A 16,044-nucleotide genomic window follows, 5' to 3' on the forward strand; every position below is an offset into this window, starting at 1 on the left:
AATTAATTCAAGACATATCCAGTAACTTTTTTTTTCTAACTGGAATAAATTTTGTTAAAACCATAATCTAGTAACAAGTAAAGAAAATCAGCCATTTCCTATGACAAAACTGACTGAACCATACAGAAACATAAAAAGCTAACATGTTATATGTAGTATTACAATTATAATTATTTTCTTGATTCTTCCAAAATAGAATTCAGTGCAAAATACTGAACAAATGTAATCATGCCTAAGTGCATAAGCCATTCCTTACTTAATAAAATGAGTATAAAACATTCTTAAAAGGAAAATAATTTGTTATTACAGTATTCAAACTTTCAATTTCCAGGCAAAATACCCATGTGACCCAATCATTCACTATAATTGCCTAAGAAAGTAGGAAACAATTACCCAGGAGTGGATTTTTTGAAGTTTTAAAATATTATAGTCATGTAGTATTAACTAGTGCTACCCCTAAACGTTTGTTTCTACAAAAGTCAAATATAGCCAAGCATATGTTTATCATGACACTGTGACAAAACACACATCATATTCAAACATTTGATTATATGAGGTTGATGGTCTTATCACCCAAATAACTCAGTGAAAGCATTCTCAGTGTGCATTCCTTATCTCTCAAAACGTTATTAAGAAGCCTGGCATCCCCTGGGACAGTAGGTCTCAAACTTTGGTATCTGTCTCAGTCTGTTCATGCTTTAACAGAATACCACAGGCTGGCTGGCTTGAACAACAGGCATTTATTTCTCACAGTTCTAGAGCCTGGAAGTCCAAAACCAAGATGGTGGCATATTTGGTGACCAGCTTCTTGGATTGTAGACAGTTAACACATTTCTAGAGTAAGAGTGGGGAGTCATTTCCTTGTTGAAGGTGAATTTTGAGCAAAGACAGTAAGTCTAGACCATAAAAGATATTTTAGTAATCTTAGTGTATTTATGCAATACTAATTATAAATGTGTTTAGATCTTTGTTTTTTCATGTCAATGAATTCTGTTACACTGAAAAGAAATAACTAATTCTTTAAAAAAGTTTTATTGGAATGCAGCCATGCCCATTAGTTTACATAGTGCCCAATGCTGCTTTTAGGCTACAAGAGGAGAGGTGAATAGTTGTGACTGAGACCTTCTGGCATGAACAACAAAAATATCTACTATCTTGTATGCAGAAAAAGCTGGCCAACCCCTGGTATAGGGGAACACACAATATGCAGGCTAGAATGACAGAGGATTTTTTTTTTTTTTTTAAGATTTTTTAATTTATCTGACAGACAGAGATCACAAGTAGGCAGAGAGGCAGGCAGAGAGACAAGGAGGAAGCAGGCTCCCTGCCAAGCAGAGAGCCTGATGCAGAGAGCCCGATGTGGGGCTGGATCCCAGGACCCTGGGATCATGACCTGAGCCAAAGGCAGGGGCTTTAACCCACTGAGCCACCCAGGCATCCCTGACAGAGGATTTCTGTAGGGATACTCTTGCCAGGGATCCTGGAGCAAAGGATATCATGACTCATTGCTGCTTTCCTCTCCAGTCTGACTGTGAACCCCTCTATCCATGCACTCCTTGCTCCTTTTATTTCGGTTATATAACTGCTTATATTTCCCAGATAACCCTTATTCTCCCATATTCCTGGGGCTTTGATCCCTGTCTGGAATGCTCACCTACACCCATCCTTCCCACACACACCTTCCAATTCTCTACTTTCAATCCCAGGGTTTGGATAGGGTTCCCTCTTCCAACTTCATAGCACTCCTGACCCACCAGAGCGCTGCACACTTGTTAATTTCCTCCACAAAATTAAGATCTTTACAGTTAACATTTCAGCACCTGACAGAACACAGGTTTTCGCTTAAGAATCCATGAAGAGTGGGGCACCTGGGTGGCTCAGTTGGTTAAGCATGTGCCTTCAACTCAGGTCATGGTCCCAGGGTCCTGGGATCAAGCCCCACATTGGGCTCCCTGCTCCTCGGGAGACCGGTTTCTCCCTCTTCCACTCCCCCTGCTGTGTTTCCTCTCTCGCTGTCTCTCTCTCTGTAAAATAAATGAATAAATAAAATCTTTAAAAGAATCCATGAAGAGTTATGGTATGTATGTATGTATGTATGAAAGAAAGAGAGAGAGAAAGAAAAGGAAAAAGAAAGAAAGAAAGAATGAATGAATGAATCACTGTGAGCTCTTCCTGATATGTAAACTGCATTGCCTGAGTGTATTAAGTTGGTAAACATTTAAAATATCAAACAACAGAAGACAGAGAATCCAGTATTTCACAAGTCTCTACAAGGAATACTGTTTCTATGTGTAGAAGCAATAAGGGAAAATCATAAAGGAAAAACTGGTTTAACAGAGCTAAACATGAATCCCATTATGGGGGAAAAACCAATGTGACTACTGAGAGCCCCCCCAGGCGAAGGGATGATCAGAGGCCTTATGCATTCTAAAATGGTTTTGCAGGTTCAGAGGATTTATTTCTTATTGGCAGACTAATGTTAAATAGAATCTTGGGACTAAATGTCAATTCAATTTACAATGAGAAATGTAATTGCCTCAAAAACTGAAATATTTGTATCTGTTTGACAAGGCCATTTTCTCCCCGTGGGCAATCTGCATAGGAAGTCACATTTCAATCAGTGAATTATTGGCTTAATTAATTTATTAATTTACAGTGAGACACAGCAGTGAGGTTTTGCCTCTGGGACCGACCAACACTGTTTAGTTAACACATTTTTCCTTATATATGTTAATACATTCAATCAGGTGAGGTGATTTGACATATCTCTACTCTGATTCACTATAGTTTCATTTTCTACAAGCAATCTCACTCTTCTTACATCCCAGCTCTGAAGGGAAGATAGCTACTGATCATTGCTGTGTATTCTTAAAAGTCTGTATATAAAATGAAACTATATAAAATATTTGTTATTGTAATAGTTTATTCATATTTCTATGAATGTAAGATACCAAAAGAAAAATACGTAACAGAGCAGATAATTTACAAAAGGTTTTGTAATTTAATCTGAAGAAATAATTCCAAAAATAAAAGTTAACCATTTTGGAGGTTATTTTTGCTTTGTTTACTGTAAGCTTATCTTTTAAAATATTTATTTATTTATTTATTTATTTGACAGAGGTTTAAAATATTTATTTATTTATTTATTTGACAGAGGTGGGGAGAGAGAGAGCACAAGCTGGGGGAGCAGCAGGCAGAGGGAAAAGAGACTCCCCGCTGGGCAGGGCTCAGGACTTGATCCCAGCACCCTAGAATCACAATCTGAGACAAAGGCAGATGCTTAACTCACCAAGCCACCCAGGTGCCCCTAAAAATAACCCTTGAGGAGTTTTGTTATTTCAACTATTATCATATCATTTACCTCATGGTCATGGTTTCTTTTTTCTTATCATTTATTGGAATTAGGATTTAGGGTTAAATTTATTACAGTGTATTTATTATATTTGCATTCCAACTGTTAATAAATTAAAAAAAAATCTGATTGTGGTTTAACCTGGAAGTCCTCACAATGTGGCTAAATTCCTCTAGAAAGGGAGGTATTTAGGTATGAAAGAAAGGCACCACCCTGGGTATCAGATGTTTGGAGAAGCGGAGTTAAATTTCTCCCGAAAATTATCGTAACAGATTTTGAATCTTACTCCAGAAGTCAAAGCAGACAAATGTTCTGGAAATCCCTTGAGAGAGCAGAGAACAAGGTAGATGGAGAGAGTCTCAGTGGAGAGCCGGTAGGCAGCGTAGCCTGATGGCAGTGGAGAGAATGAAAATGTCCAGTGACGAAATTTGAAGTCTAAGCTGGCTGAGAATTTCAAGACAGTGAAGTCTGAGGTTGAACTTTACACTGTAGACTGTTCTGCTTACATTTTTCTATTACAACTAAACCTTCAGTAAAATCCTCTTAGATCCCCAGGTGGAGGGGCTAGGGTACTTCCTCAACCAAAGGGAGAGATGTGGAGCTCGTTGTATAATGAGTGGTGTGGAAAGAAAGCAACCACTAAAGATCCTAGGTTATTAGGTTTCTAAGGCAACTGTAACAAATGATCACATTGTGTGACTGAAAACAGCAAATTTAGGGGTGCGTGGGTGGCTCAGGTCATGATCTCAGGGTCCTGGCATAGAACCCTGCATCGGGCTCCCTGCTCACTAAGGATCTGCTTCTCCCTTTCCCTCTTCTTCTCCCCCGCCCCTCAGGTGTATTTTCTTTCTCTTTCAAATAAATAAATAAATAAAATATTAAAAAATAATAATAACAATTCTTTCACAGTTCTGGAGGCCAGAAGTCTGAAATCAAGACATCCACTGGGCCATGATCCTTTTGAGGGCTCCAGGGAGAAATCCTTTCTAGCATTTTCCTAGCTCCTGGCATTTAGTGGCTTATAACTACATCACTCCAATCTCTGCCTCAGTCTTCTTCCTGTATCTGTGTGTCCTTCTCTTCTTAGAAGTCATTTGATTTAGGGCCCACCTGAATCCAATATGACCTCTTCTTAGCTTAATCACACCTGCAAAGATGCTACTTCTAACTAAGGTCACATTCTGAGATTTCACATGGATATGAAATTTCCTTCAGACTATTTTACACAGGAGGCACTTGAATTTGCCTTAGAACACGAGTTTGGCGCTCAGTTGTATTTCATTACTAAAGAATAAACTGAACCTCAAGATTTGGGGACTACAGAATAGCTGGGTAGTAGATATTTTGGCTAGACCGGAAACGAGCAAAGTCCCCCATGATTACACTGAACGCCCATAGTTGAACTGCTGAATAACTAAAATAAAGATTTAGAATCTGTAGCTTCAAAACACACGGTGCTAAACTCAGATGGTACTGGGTACATCTAACTTAATTATGAGTATGAGTAAATTACTTCCACTGTATGAAAATTAGAAAGTAGCAGAAGGCTTTTGTTTCCTATATTTTATTTGTCCGTTCTTGAGGTGAATTATCAAATAAAACTTTAAGAGAATCTTGCTCAAAAAAAGTGGTAAATACTTAAGATGAATGAAGAACTTTGTGTTTAAAAGGAATACCTCCCTAGCTGTGCGGATCCCCACAAAGCAGTCATGGTGAAGGATAAGTTTATGTGGGGGAAAAAACAAACAAAAGGGAAAGGCTGAGTAAGCCAAGAGAAGTCGGCATGGTTGGGAGTGTAAGCTGTCCTCGGAGTATCCAGAGTCATAATGTTGCCTCTACTACTGGAATTCCAGACTGCCAATTAAACAGACACGTCTGCCTTTCAAAGACCAGACTGTGTTCTTCAAAGGACCGTGTGCATATATTAGGGTATTTATTATCATTTTAGAATAATTTTGTTATTAATACTTCATTTCTATGTAAGTCTTAGTTTTCAGAGTTACTTAGGAGAACTGTAAAAGCATTGACAAAGGGAAATTTTACTTACCTATTTTTAGACTGTTTACAGTTTTGCTCTTCATTTAAAACCATACAGCACAAAAATAAGCAATCCAGGAAGATACTGAACAGAGCTAATTTAGAACATGCACATCACTAATTGGCATAGATTACATTATCATTCTTTCTGAATTCTGAAAAGGTAGGCCTCAGCCAGACCCTGGAAAGTTCCTGTGTCCCTCTTTATAATCTGTTGTATCTGTTATAATCTGACATTGATAGTGATTTACCCCACTTGCTCCTTCACTTGCCTATTCATAAAATACTATTATAACACCTACCTCTGACGACTGACATTTCGAAAAATGTATTTTAGGCTAGAAAGTACTATAAAAAAATAGTGCCAGAATTATTAATTATAATTCATTCTGAATGTTATTCTCGGAAACCAAAATCATAGATTGTAGGAATTTTGAAGTGTGGATTTTGTAGAGAAAAATGTCTTAAATTTGGCCAAGAAAAGTTAATCTGTCCAGTTGTTGGCAAGACTGACAACTCAGAACAGGTTATTTGAATTCTCATGAGGAGAAAATTATTTTCTAAATATTTCTAAATTTTCTAAATCCCCTTGAATTGGATCTGGAGGTAAATTAAAAGAAAATATACATTCTCCTTGGCCTCGGGTGCTGTATTTTGTTTATACTTGTAACTGTTCAGAGCTCTGAGATGTTATCAGGACAGCATCACTGGGATCTATGGGAGACATTAGTGTATAAAGTCTCCACTCCACCATCATTTGACAGGAAAGGCCTTAATTTCTGTCCAACAGCTGTGTCCACAGGTATTTAAACACAGACCACTTGATGCCTCAAAAACCCCAAAAATGGGTGGCTTTGCTCTCCTTCAGGAAACATTACTTCCATTTGCTTAGCTTAAATTTTGGCTGTTTTAGTGTCATCAAAGTAGAAGAAGAAATTATAGGATAGCAAATTTTATTTGGATAATAACAGAAAGAAAAGCAGAAAAAAAAAACCTACTGTAAAGTGTGGGTTCTCAGGTTGAGGTATGAAATGCTTTAATTCAAAAGAGAGGGTCCCAGTGCTTATTCCCCAGAGAAGGGGGGCGTGGTCTGTATAGGAAACAGGATTCCAGGAGACCAGGGCCCTAGTCTCAGTTGTGCTACAAACTTCCTTTATGACCTTAGATGATTTCTATTTCTTCATATGTTATGACATCTTTTGTAATCACCTTAGAACTTTTGTGTGAACTGTTTTGGTCCATGAGTGTACTTTGAAGAGGTCTGAGGAAGAAAGTCAAGTTACAGGGCGCCTGGGTGGCTCAGCTGGTTGGGCGACTACCTTCAGCTCAGGTCATGATCTTGGGAGTCCCAGGTTCTAGTCCCACATCAGGCTCCCTGCTCAGTGGGGAGTCTGCTTCTCCGCCTGACCTTCCCCCATTTTGTGCTCCCTCTCTCTCTCTCACTCTTGTCCTCTCAAATATAAATCTTTTTAAAAAAAGATGCAATATAATGTGATAGAGTTTAAAAATGTGATAAACCAAGATTCAGATTCCTCCCCATAAACACTAGCTGTGTGATTTTGCACAGATTACTTCATGTTCTAAATCCTCAGGGGGAAAAACAGCAGAGTGATCGGTTTCTTGTGAGGTTGAAGTGAAGGACACCACACAAAGTGCCCTGCAGAGCACCGGGCCCAGAAGGGTCACTCTTTGCACTGCAGACATTAGTGTTATTAGTGTTACTATTTCTTAAAAATTCAGATTTCTGGCCTAGTGACTGGGAAAGGGTGATGGTAGCCCTAAAGTATCTACCCAGTATTAAAGAAGAAATTTTCAACAACTTGTGCTTCGGAATTCCAAGGAGAGTTTTTGGAAATCACAACATACCGGTCCAAACCCAAGGCCCTGAATAAGCATCTGTGTACATTGGGTCCAGCCATCGTATATGATAGAAGCCTTAGAGGTCGTTCTGATGCTCACCAGAGCCTGAGAAGTACTGGGGGAATGATACAAGAACACGGTGTGGTTACTGAAGACAGTTCTAAACCTCTCGCATTATGGAGGAATTGACCTAATACGTTGGTGTCCGATAGGCACTCAGCACTTAACAAGAGTGCTATTGAACAGTATGTAATAGCAAAGTTAGGTTGGTCCACGTTTTCAGGGCCTTTTTCCCTATACTCTGAGATTCTGAAGGGGGATCTTGTCCAAGCCATCACTTGCTATTGGCCCTACTTGGTTGGGTAGTGAGTGTGCCCCACTCTCTGAACACTTTGGCAGTTTCAAGGGAAAATTCAGTATCCAAACAGAGGCAACAAGAGTTATTCTGAAGGAAAGAAGGTGGCATTCTTTCTTAGATGTGGCTAGATGTGAAGATTACACACTAGAGCAAAAGCCTAATCAACTAGGAATTTATATATATGTATATATATGTGTGTGTGTATACACACACACACACACATATACACAGAGGGAAAGAGAGAGAAAGGGAGAGAGATACTGAGTCTAAATGACTTAGTTTGAACTCCTAGATCCCATCATGCCTGAAGGAAAACCATCTCTTGGAATTCTTAATTACATGAATCAATAGATTCTATGTCTTGACTAAGCAGATTTTCATTTCTTTCTACTTAAAAAATTCTTACAGATACACAGATGGTAATTATTTGACAATAAATATTGAAGTGGGGCACCTGGGTGACTCAGTCAGTTGAGTGTCTGCCTTTGGGTCAGGTCATGATCCCAGGGTCCTGGGATAGAGCTCAGTGATGGGCTCCCTGCTCAGGGGGGAGCCTGCTTTTCCCTCTCCTAATACCCCAGCTTGTGCTCTGTCAAAAAAATAAAAGGAATCTTTAAATATAAATAAATAGGGGCACCTGGGTGGCTCAGTAGGTTAAGCCTCTGTCTTCCGCTCAGGTCATGATCTCAGGGTTCTGAGACTGAGCCCCGCATTGGGCTCTCTGCTCAGCAAGGAGCCTGCTTCCTCCTCTCCCTCTGTCTGCTGCTCTGCCTACTTTTGATCTCTCTCTGTCAAATAAACAAATAAATAAAAGCTCAAAAATATAAATAAATAAATAAATAAATAAACAAACAAACAAACAAACATTAGAAGTAGCTTCCCAGGTCATTCGATTTCTCATTAATCTAATCACCATTGGTTAGTGTCTACTTAAACAGCATTAGCCTCACAATTTTTATAATTTTATGGATTCCATAATGTAAAAGAACATCCCTGAAATGTGAAAACAAAATACTGACAAGAAACAAACAAAAGTCAAATTGCTTTCATAACTACAAAAACAGCACAATGTCTCAAATTTATTTATGATACAATTTAGGCCTGGAGAACTGGTTGGCAGAAAGAGAGGCAGAGATGCCTGAAGCAGATCTTCCTCATTCTGAAAGTTCCAGGCCTGTGGAGTGAAGATTCCGACAGGGTACTCCCCACAGACAGGGAGGCATAGTGGTTCTGGATCCTTCCTGTAACAGGCTGAATTATATCCCCCAAAATGCATCTGTGGAAGTCCTAACACCCAGGGCGACTGTATCTAGAGATAGCGCCTTTAAGGAAGTATGTTAAGGTTCCCTGAGGCCATCTGGGTGGGGCCCTAATCCAACAGGGCTAGTATCCCGAGGGCACCTGGATCTTGGATTTCAATATTCAGAACTCTGAGGGAATAGACAGATTTGTGTTGTTTATGTCACCCAGACTTTGGTCTGGCAGCCCCTAGCAGGCGAACACTCGTGTCTTTTTTTTTTTCCCCCTCTGTTTTGTATTTTTGACTAGTTGCAAATGAAACAAGAAATAGAGTACCTCGATGGGTATAAATTTGAAAGTACAGCTTTTTCTTTAATTCATAAATGACAAACAAGCTTCCATCCCTGTAATGTCATGATCTGAACATGGTAAAAAACAAAAAAACAAAAACAAAACCCAGAAAACTTCCTTTAACAAAAATATTCACTTTGTCACTGCAATGCCTACTTCAATGGCTTAGAAGTTCTAATTCTTATTTTTAAGATTTTATTTGACAGAGAGAGAGAGAGAGAGAACGCACATTAGCAGGGGGAGAAGCAGACTCTCTGCTGAGAAGAGAGCCCGATGTGGGGTTCTATCCCAGGACCCTGGGATCATGACCTGAGCAGAAGGCAGGGGCTTAACCAACTGAGCCACCTAGGCACCCTACAAGTTCTAATTCTTATTTAAAAAACTACAAAAGTGTTTATTGAGGACCTACTAGATGTCTCAATATAGTAATAATTATTCATTTGGCTACCTTTTGTGATTAATATAATACTTTTTTTGGTATAGAAAGTGTTTCTAGGTATAGGTTATAGAAGAGGTAAGAGATTATAACAGGAGAACCTGTAACAGGACAGTTTGGTGTGGAAGATGTTTTGGAATAGAACAGACAATCATTTTATTTTTATTTTTATTTTTAAGATTTTATTTATTTATCAGAGAGAGAAGGGGAGAGAGCGAGCACAGGCAGATAGATTGGCAGGCAGAGGCAGAGGGAGAAGCAGGCTCCCTGCTGAGCAAGGAGCCTGATGTGGGACTCGATCCCAGGATGCTGGGATCATGACCTGAGCCAAAGGCAACTGCTTAACCAACTGAGCCACCCAGGTGTCCCCAGACAATCATTTTATAGGGAACAAATGAATTATGCCCATAAGCCATGCAGAGTTTGGTAAACATATTGTGTACAGAAACTGAACACTGGTGTTCAGGTAAAAAAATTTATCTTTGACTATTTCTGGGAAATGAGAAATCAGAATCACACAAAACTTCATTAGGTCGAGGGGTGTTTTCCATTTTGGTAAAGAATCAGCGTTAGGATTCCTTTAACCAGTTCCCTTAACAGCATCTGAAAGGCTGCTGGGAGTCAGGTGTTCCTCTTGGCAGTGAGGGAATCAAAGAGACGTGAGTAATTCAGGGGAAGTTGGGAAAGGAAGTAACTGGAGAGCCCCAGGGAAGGGGCAAGTCTGTAGGGTATGCCACAAAGGGAGATAGTTCTTGGACACTTCATGTGCGAGTAACTGGTTCTAGTGACTTTGGTGTTGAGATGCCCACTGCAGGACAATGCATTTCCAAAGAAGCAAGGGTAAGGGTGGGGCAGGGGGTAGTATTGGCTGTGAACCCCTACTGGGACAGTACTTGTGTTGGTTAACACTACCTTGGCCGCAGAGTGGGAAGCCAGGACCCAGTTCTCTGAAGAGCAACAGGAAAGCCATTTTACCCTCTGAGGTTGTGGATGGTGGGAAGGGCCATACTGGGTCTATTTCACCTGCATTCCAGCCTATAATGGGATGAATTTCAAATTCTGCTGGAGCAAAAGACCGGGCTGGAGCTGTACTGATTTTTTTTTTCTTTCTTTCTGATTGGTTCCGGTAGGAGTCGGGCTGTGTGAGTCAGCTGGGATAGGGATTCATCAGGGCAAAATGCTGACTGCGGGATCCATTCCTCATTTAAAGCTCTATTTCAGTTTATAAGACGTATGAGTTATTCCCATCTATTGCGCTGATGGAACATGCTGTGTTCCAGCAACAATACACGCGCTCACATAAAGCTTTAAACAGCGCGCACTGTCCAAATCCGGCAGCACTTAGCTAAGTGACCGGCAGCCAAGGGCTCTGGGATACTCTAGGGTACTCTGCTCGGTCCTGACGTGGGCTGCCGAGAAGCACAGGGTGAGGAGTTAAAACAAGATGCAGTAACAGAAGAGGAACATCAAAGCAGCCAAACCTCATTCCCAATGGTTAAAACTGAACCAGGCTCTGAAAACCAGAACGAATGTGAAGGGGTAGCTCCTGCCCCTGGTGTCACGTGTAAATGACTTGTACTACTGATAGCCCTGTTCTGCAGGTATTCCAGGGAGACTATGTTTCTGAATAATAGATCGGGGGCAGAGACTGGACACAAGACCTGACGTAGCACGTGAAGGTGGAAACAGCAACAAATACGCACTGAGAACCCTTTTTTGGGAATTTGAAATCCGAGAAGTCACACTTCTTCTCCTTAGTGTCTTGAAATTATAGGCCCATTCTAGAAAACCAAATTGCTTATTATAAATCTCTTTCTTGGGTCACCTGGGTGGCTCAGTTGGTTAAGGGTCTGCCTTTGGCGGAGGTCATGATCCCAGGCTCCTGGGATCCAGTCCTGCATGGGACTCCTTGCTCAGCCGGGAACCTGCTTCTCCCTCTGCCTGCTGCTCCCCCTGCTTGTGCTCTCTCTCAAACAAAATCTTTAAAAAAAAAACTCTTTCTCTTCCTTCTTTTTGCACACGCTTCATGCTATGTATTTGTGGCATTTACATATAAAAAGACATAAAACTAGCGTGGGGGGTGTTGAATGGAACCCGCGTTACAAACAGGACCTTTGGAAATGCACGCATCTAGCTTTGAATTTCTGTTCTTCCATTTATCAACAAGGCTTCAGTTTCCAACCTATAAAATACGAATAATCATAATACCTACCTCGAAGTCTTTTCTGAGGTTTAAATGAGAGAATACGTCAAAAGCCCCGGGTGCACGGCCAGTGTTCTCTAAGCATTGACTCTTGTAATTATTTAGTGTTTGGAGGAGAAGGTATGACTTTGGCCAATTGAATGCTTTGAGGAAGACCAGAAATCACTTAAGATTGTGCTGAGTCCTCAGTAGAAATCAATTGGAAGACAAACTGATACTTCATATCACTGTATGAGTTTCAAAATAAGACACTTTAAATTCACATCCTCATTATCGGCATGAACACAGCACAGGAAGACATACTAACCAACGACACATTGCGAATTGGTGTGTGCGGGACAGAGCCCCACACACAGTGTTGAACTGCACAGCAGGAATTGTTTCTGCTTGACTAAAACACCTTCCCTTCCAAGTTGGGTGACAACAGATGAACCCTTGTGACAAGCATGTGAGCTTGGGGCCCACTTCTCTCCACTGCACATTACTCACTTGTGCATTTGAACTGGGCATTCAGCATCTGTTTTTGTCTAGAGAGAGAAGAGAAGCCCTTCTCCTGTCTTCTGTGGTCTGGGGTATCAGACACCTTGTGAACCGAAACCCCCAGAATTGCCTCTCATGATCTCTGCGATCAGGGTCATGGCCAATGTCAACGAAGTCCTGCTGGCAAGAGAAAAGGCTCCCTGGGTTTTAGCTGTTCCCCCAATGCAGAACAGGGTGAGAAGTCACACCTGACTAAACCATGGGCAAAGAGATCCAACTCATCGCCACATGTTTGCATTCACAGGCCAGTCAACATTGCTGGTTTTCTAATAATGACCATCCGAAGACTGGCTGATTCTTCTACTTCCATTTTTTTTTTAATTAATTTATTTTTTTTCTTGGAGACTCTGTTGTCTTGGAGATACAGACCCAGAGTACCCCTGAAACTAATTCATTTCAACCTTTGTTAGTTTTCTCAGCACAGTCTTGGGCTCCTGCTTCATTCTTCAGAGCCTGGACTCCTCTGTTTTATGAGGCTGACATTTTGTTCTGACCTCCGGTGACAGCTTCTGGCCTCTGGCATGCACTCGGTTGAGTCACTTCTTTATTTATAACTTAACATTCTCCGGCGCGGCTCCGACAAACTCACTGATTTGCGATCTGGTCACACTGGCGTTGCTCTATCTAAGGTAAAATCTTATCTTATTCTCTAGCATCTCTCCTTTTTGTCCGTGACATTTATTTGGCTTCTCGCATTTTCATTCTGCTTTCCCTCCTGCTCTGATTACAGATTTTACATGTCTGCACGATGCCAGCAGGGAAGAGCGGTTCCAGTTCAGAGAGACCATTGTGAAGCATACCTTATGTGTTTAAAGCACTTTATAAATGGTTACAGAGCATCTCTGCCCACACAATACCTTCTGTGATCCTCACAACAACCCTGTGAGGTAGGTGTTACGATGGCCATTTTACAGGAGAGGGGACGGAAGGGCTGAGAGACACACAGACACACGACTTAGAATTCACTAGTAACTCAAGACTGTGAAGCTCGGGACTGTTTGTAAACCTTGAGAGAAATGAGAGGTGTGAAAATGTGATCTGTGAATTAATTAATACAGAGACCTACACACATATCACACTACACTGTATCTTTCCTGTTCCTTTTTGGCGGGGGGGGGGCTGTCTTTTCTTACCCTTTCCCCTTTCTCATTTTTATCCCTTTCTTCACCCACACAAAGTATCTCCAGGTCTACTGAAATATTTCTTCATCTTCAGGATCTATAATCAATATTTAAAGTGTAGTCGTACAAGAGGCTTTTTAGAACAAAACATTTCAGCATTATTTTTTCATGACCAAAATATTCTTGCTTGAGATAGCCAGGTCATTTAAGGAAACAAATTCTGTTTTTTTTTGGTTTTTTGTTTTTTGGGTTTGTTTTGGTCTAAATGTGTTCAATAAACTGTCTAAGCTCCACTTTACTTCACTATAAACTCGAAAAAAAAAAGTGTAATTTGTAGAAGAAGAAGACAAGAGAGTAAACTAAGCTAATCAGAATCAATTTACTTTTTGATATTTTAAGGAATTAATAATCTCGATCTCCTCTGAACACCTGTAGAGCCCTATTCCTCCCCTCAAATAGTTCTGCTGTATTGTAGAATTGCCCGTTTACATGTCTAGGGCTTCCAGGGACAATTAGCTCTGTAAGGTGAGAAGCTACGGTCATCTTATTAGCTCCTATGTCCAGCTCCAGGAAGTATGCGATGAACATAAATGAGTGAATGAGTGAATTAACAAATGCTTTTTCTTTTCTGTATCCCTATCACTTACTGAGAGTACTGTTTTTGAATGTCAAAAACCCACATAGAGTCAGTAGCCATGTCTCCTAGAACCCAATGGGTTAAATTGGGTTCAGAAAGACATGAAGTGAGTGAATGGCAGAGGGCTTCTGGCCTGGCTCGGAGAACTAGCTTGAGCAGCCCGCCAGTCAGTACATGCGAGGCATCCCAGCTAAGGGCGCTATGAGATGGTGGTGATGGTGGCGTGCTGTAGTGGGGAGAGGCAGGAACATGGGAACAGAGACCCCAAGAGCACAAAGGACTAGAGAAAGCCACGTGGAAATTGCACACCACACAGGAACCAGAGTCATTTGGAGGAGCCACAAAGGGATCTTGGATTCGGTTGAGCTGATGACTTGTCCGGAGGTGAAGGGTCTTTTAATGAGATGGTAGCAGAGGGTGTCTTGCCCAACCCACCTGATCTTAAAAGGGCCCTGCCCACATACGATCAGGGAGTTGTACCGGTCCTGACACAGATGTAAAAGAGGAAATCAGTGATTATTCTTTTTATATTTAAATCATGCCTGAAAAATAAATGTATATTAAAATAACTCCATATAAATAATTTATGAGAACTAACTGAAGATGGGGAAAATCAGGCACTTTCATGCACAATGCATTGGTACAGCCTTTCTGGAGCCATTCACAAGAAACCATCAACTTGTGAAATGCACATCGCCTTTGAACTATTGATTTGTTCTACTCCGAGCAAATTTTCTATTATAAAATGGTTCCACAAGGTCATGTATGAGCGTGCTGAATGGAGCACTGCTTATTAAAGCCAAACCACGGCCAACTAAAATCAAGTGTTCATGACTAGGGAACAGAATGATGTATTACGGGATAGCGATATGATGGAGTACTGCAGAGTCACTGAGGGAGAAGAGCTAGAGCCACATGTCCCGACATGGGCAAGTGACTGACACGTTAACCTCAGTGAGGTAAAAGCAGAACATACTGTATAGATGCTGGTACCTATGATTCTTTCTCTTTGAAACATAATGGAGTTATATCTACTCTATGGGGGCGGTGCACGGAGGGAAATCTGGAGGCCATAAACACATTTATACACAGAATTATATTGTTGCTTTCACAAAGTGTGAGCATAAAGTTCAAAAGAACCATGAAAAGAGCTATAACTGAAACCAATTCTGAACAGATCAAAAAAAAAAAAAAGTGTTCAAAGCATTTGATAACCTCAGGTACCAGAAGACTGGGTGGGTGTTTGGTTTTCAAGACTGCAAAAACAGAGAAGTTCTTTACCTGCCAAACTTACCAAGAGTCAAGGTTAAGTAGCTCAGGAAAGTCTCAGCAAAAAGAGAAAAAGATAAAAACCACTCTAAAGATAAAGATAAAGGCAGAGATAAAGACAGATAAACAGGAAGCTAGGGAAGAGTTACACAAGGAGCTCAAGTGAAAATAACTAGAGTGACAAGGAGAAAGGAATCTAGGTAGCGCAGAAAGTATTACACTAGACAAAAGTGATCATATTAAAGAAGAAATGGACACACAGGATGAAAGGTCTACTAATGTTTCCATTATCTTACTATAATAGTAACAACACTAATAATCACGGAATGACGCTAAAGCCCTGTGAGGAGACACACAATATTCAATGTTGTCAATTCAGGGGGAAGCGACATCAACAATGCAACAATTGTGAAAAGCATCACGTAGTTACATTATATACCTGAATGGCTGGGATTCATGGTGGTGATCCTAAATTGTCTAAGGGCCCTATCCACACACAGCACAGGTAAAAATAATTCCTTCTGTTCTAAGGGAGAGAAATTGGTACTCTATTTTTAAAATAATAACTACAACTAAAAAATGCTAGAGTTTTGGTACATTAAAGGATTAGCTATAACCTATCTAAAGCAGACCCTGTTTGG

General features: G+C 40.6%; 1 protein-coding gene across 6 annotated transcripts in view; it reads right to left on the reverse strand.

Moving 5' to 3' along the window:
* MSR1 (macrophage scavenger receptor 1) overlaps nucleotides 1-16,044 on the reverse strand; it is a 108,171-nt gene that overhangs the window by 12,147 nt on the left and 79,980 nt on the right. Inside the window, exon 9 of one of the 6 annotated variants that reach the window (XM_059384525.1) lies at nucleotides 9,210-14,619. The exons of the other annotated variants lie outside the window; for them this stretch is intronic. Coding sequence (XP_059240508.1) covers nucleotides 14,576-14,619 — 44 coding nt within the window. The 3' untranslated portion in view covers nucleotides 9,210-14,575. Of the gene's footprint in view, nucleotides 1-9,209; nucleotides 14,620-16,044 lie in introns of those variants that run through there. 6 annotated transcript variants of the gene reach the window in all.

The sequence above is a fragment of the Mustela nigripes genome, chromosome 18, assembly GCF_022355385.1.
Source record: "Mustela nigripes isolate SB6536 chromosome 18, MUSNIG.SB6536, whole genome shotgun sequence".
Classification (NCBI taxonomy): domain Eukaryota; kingdom Metazoa; phylum Chordata; class Mammalia; order Carnivora; family Mustelidae; genus Mustela; species Mustela nigripes.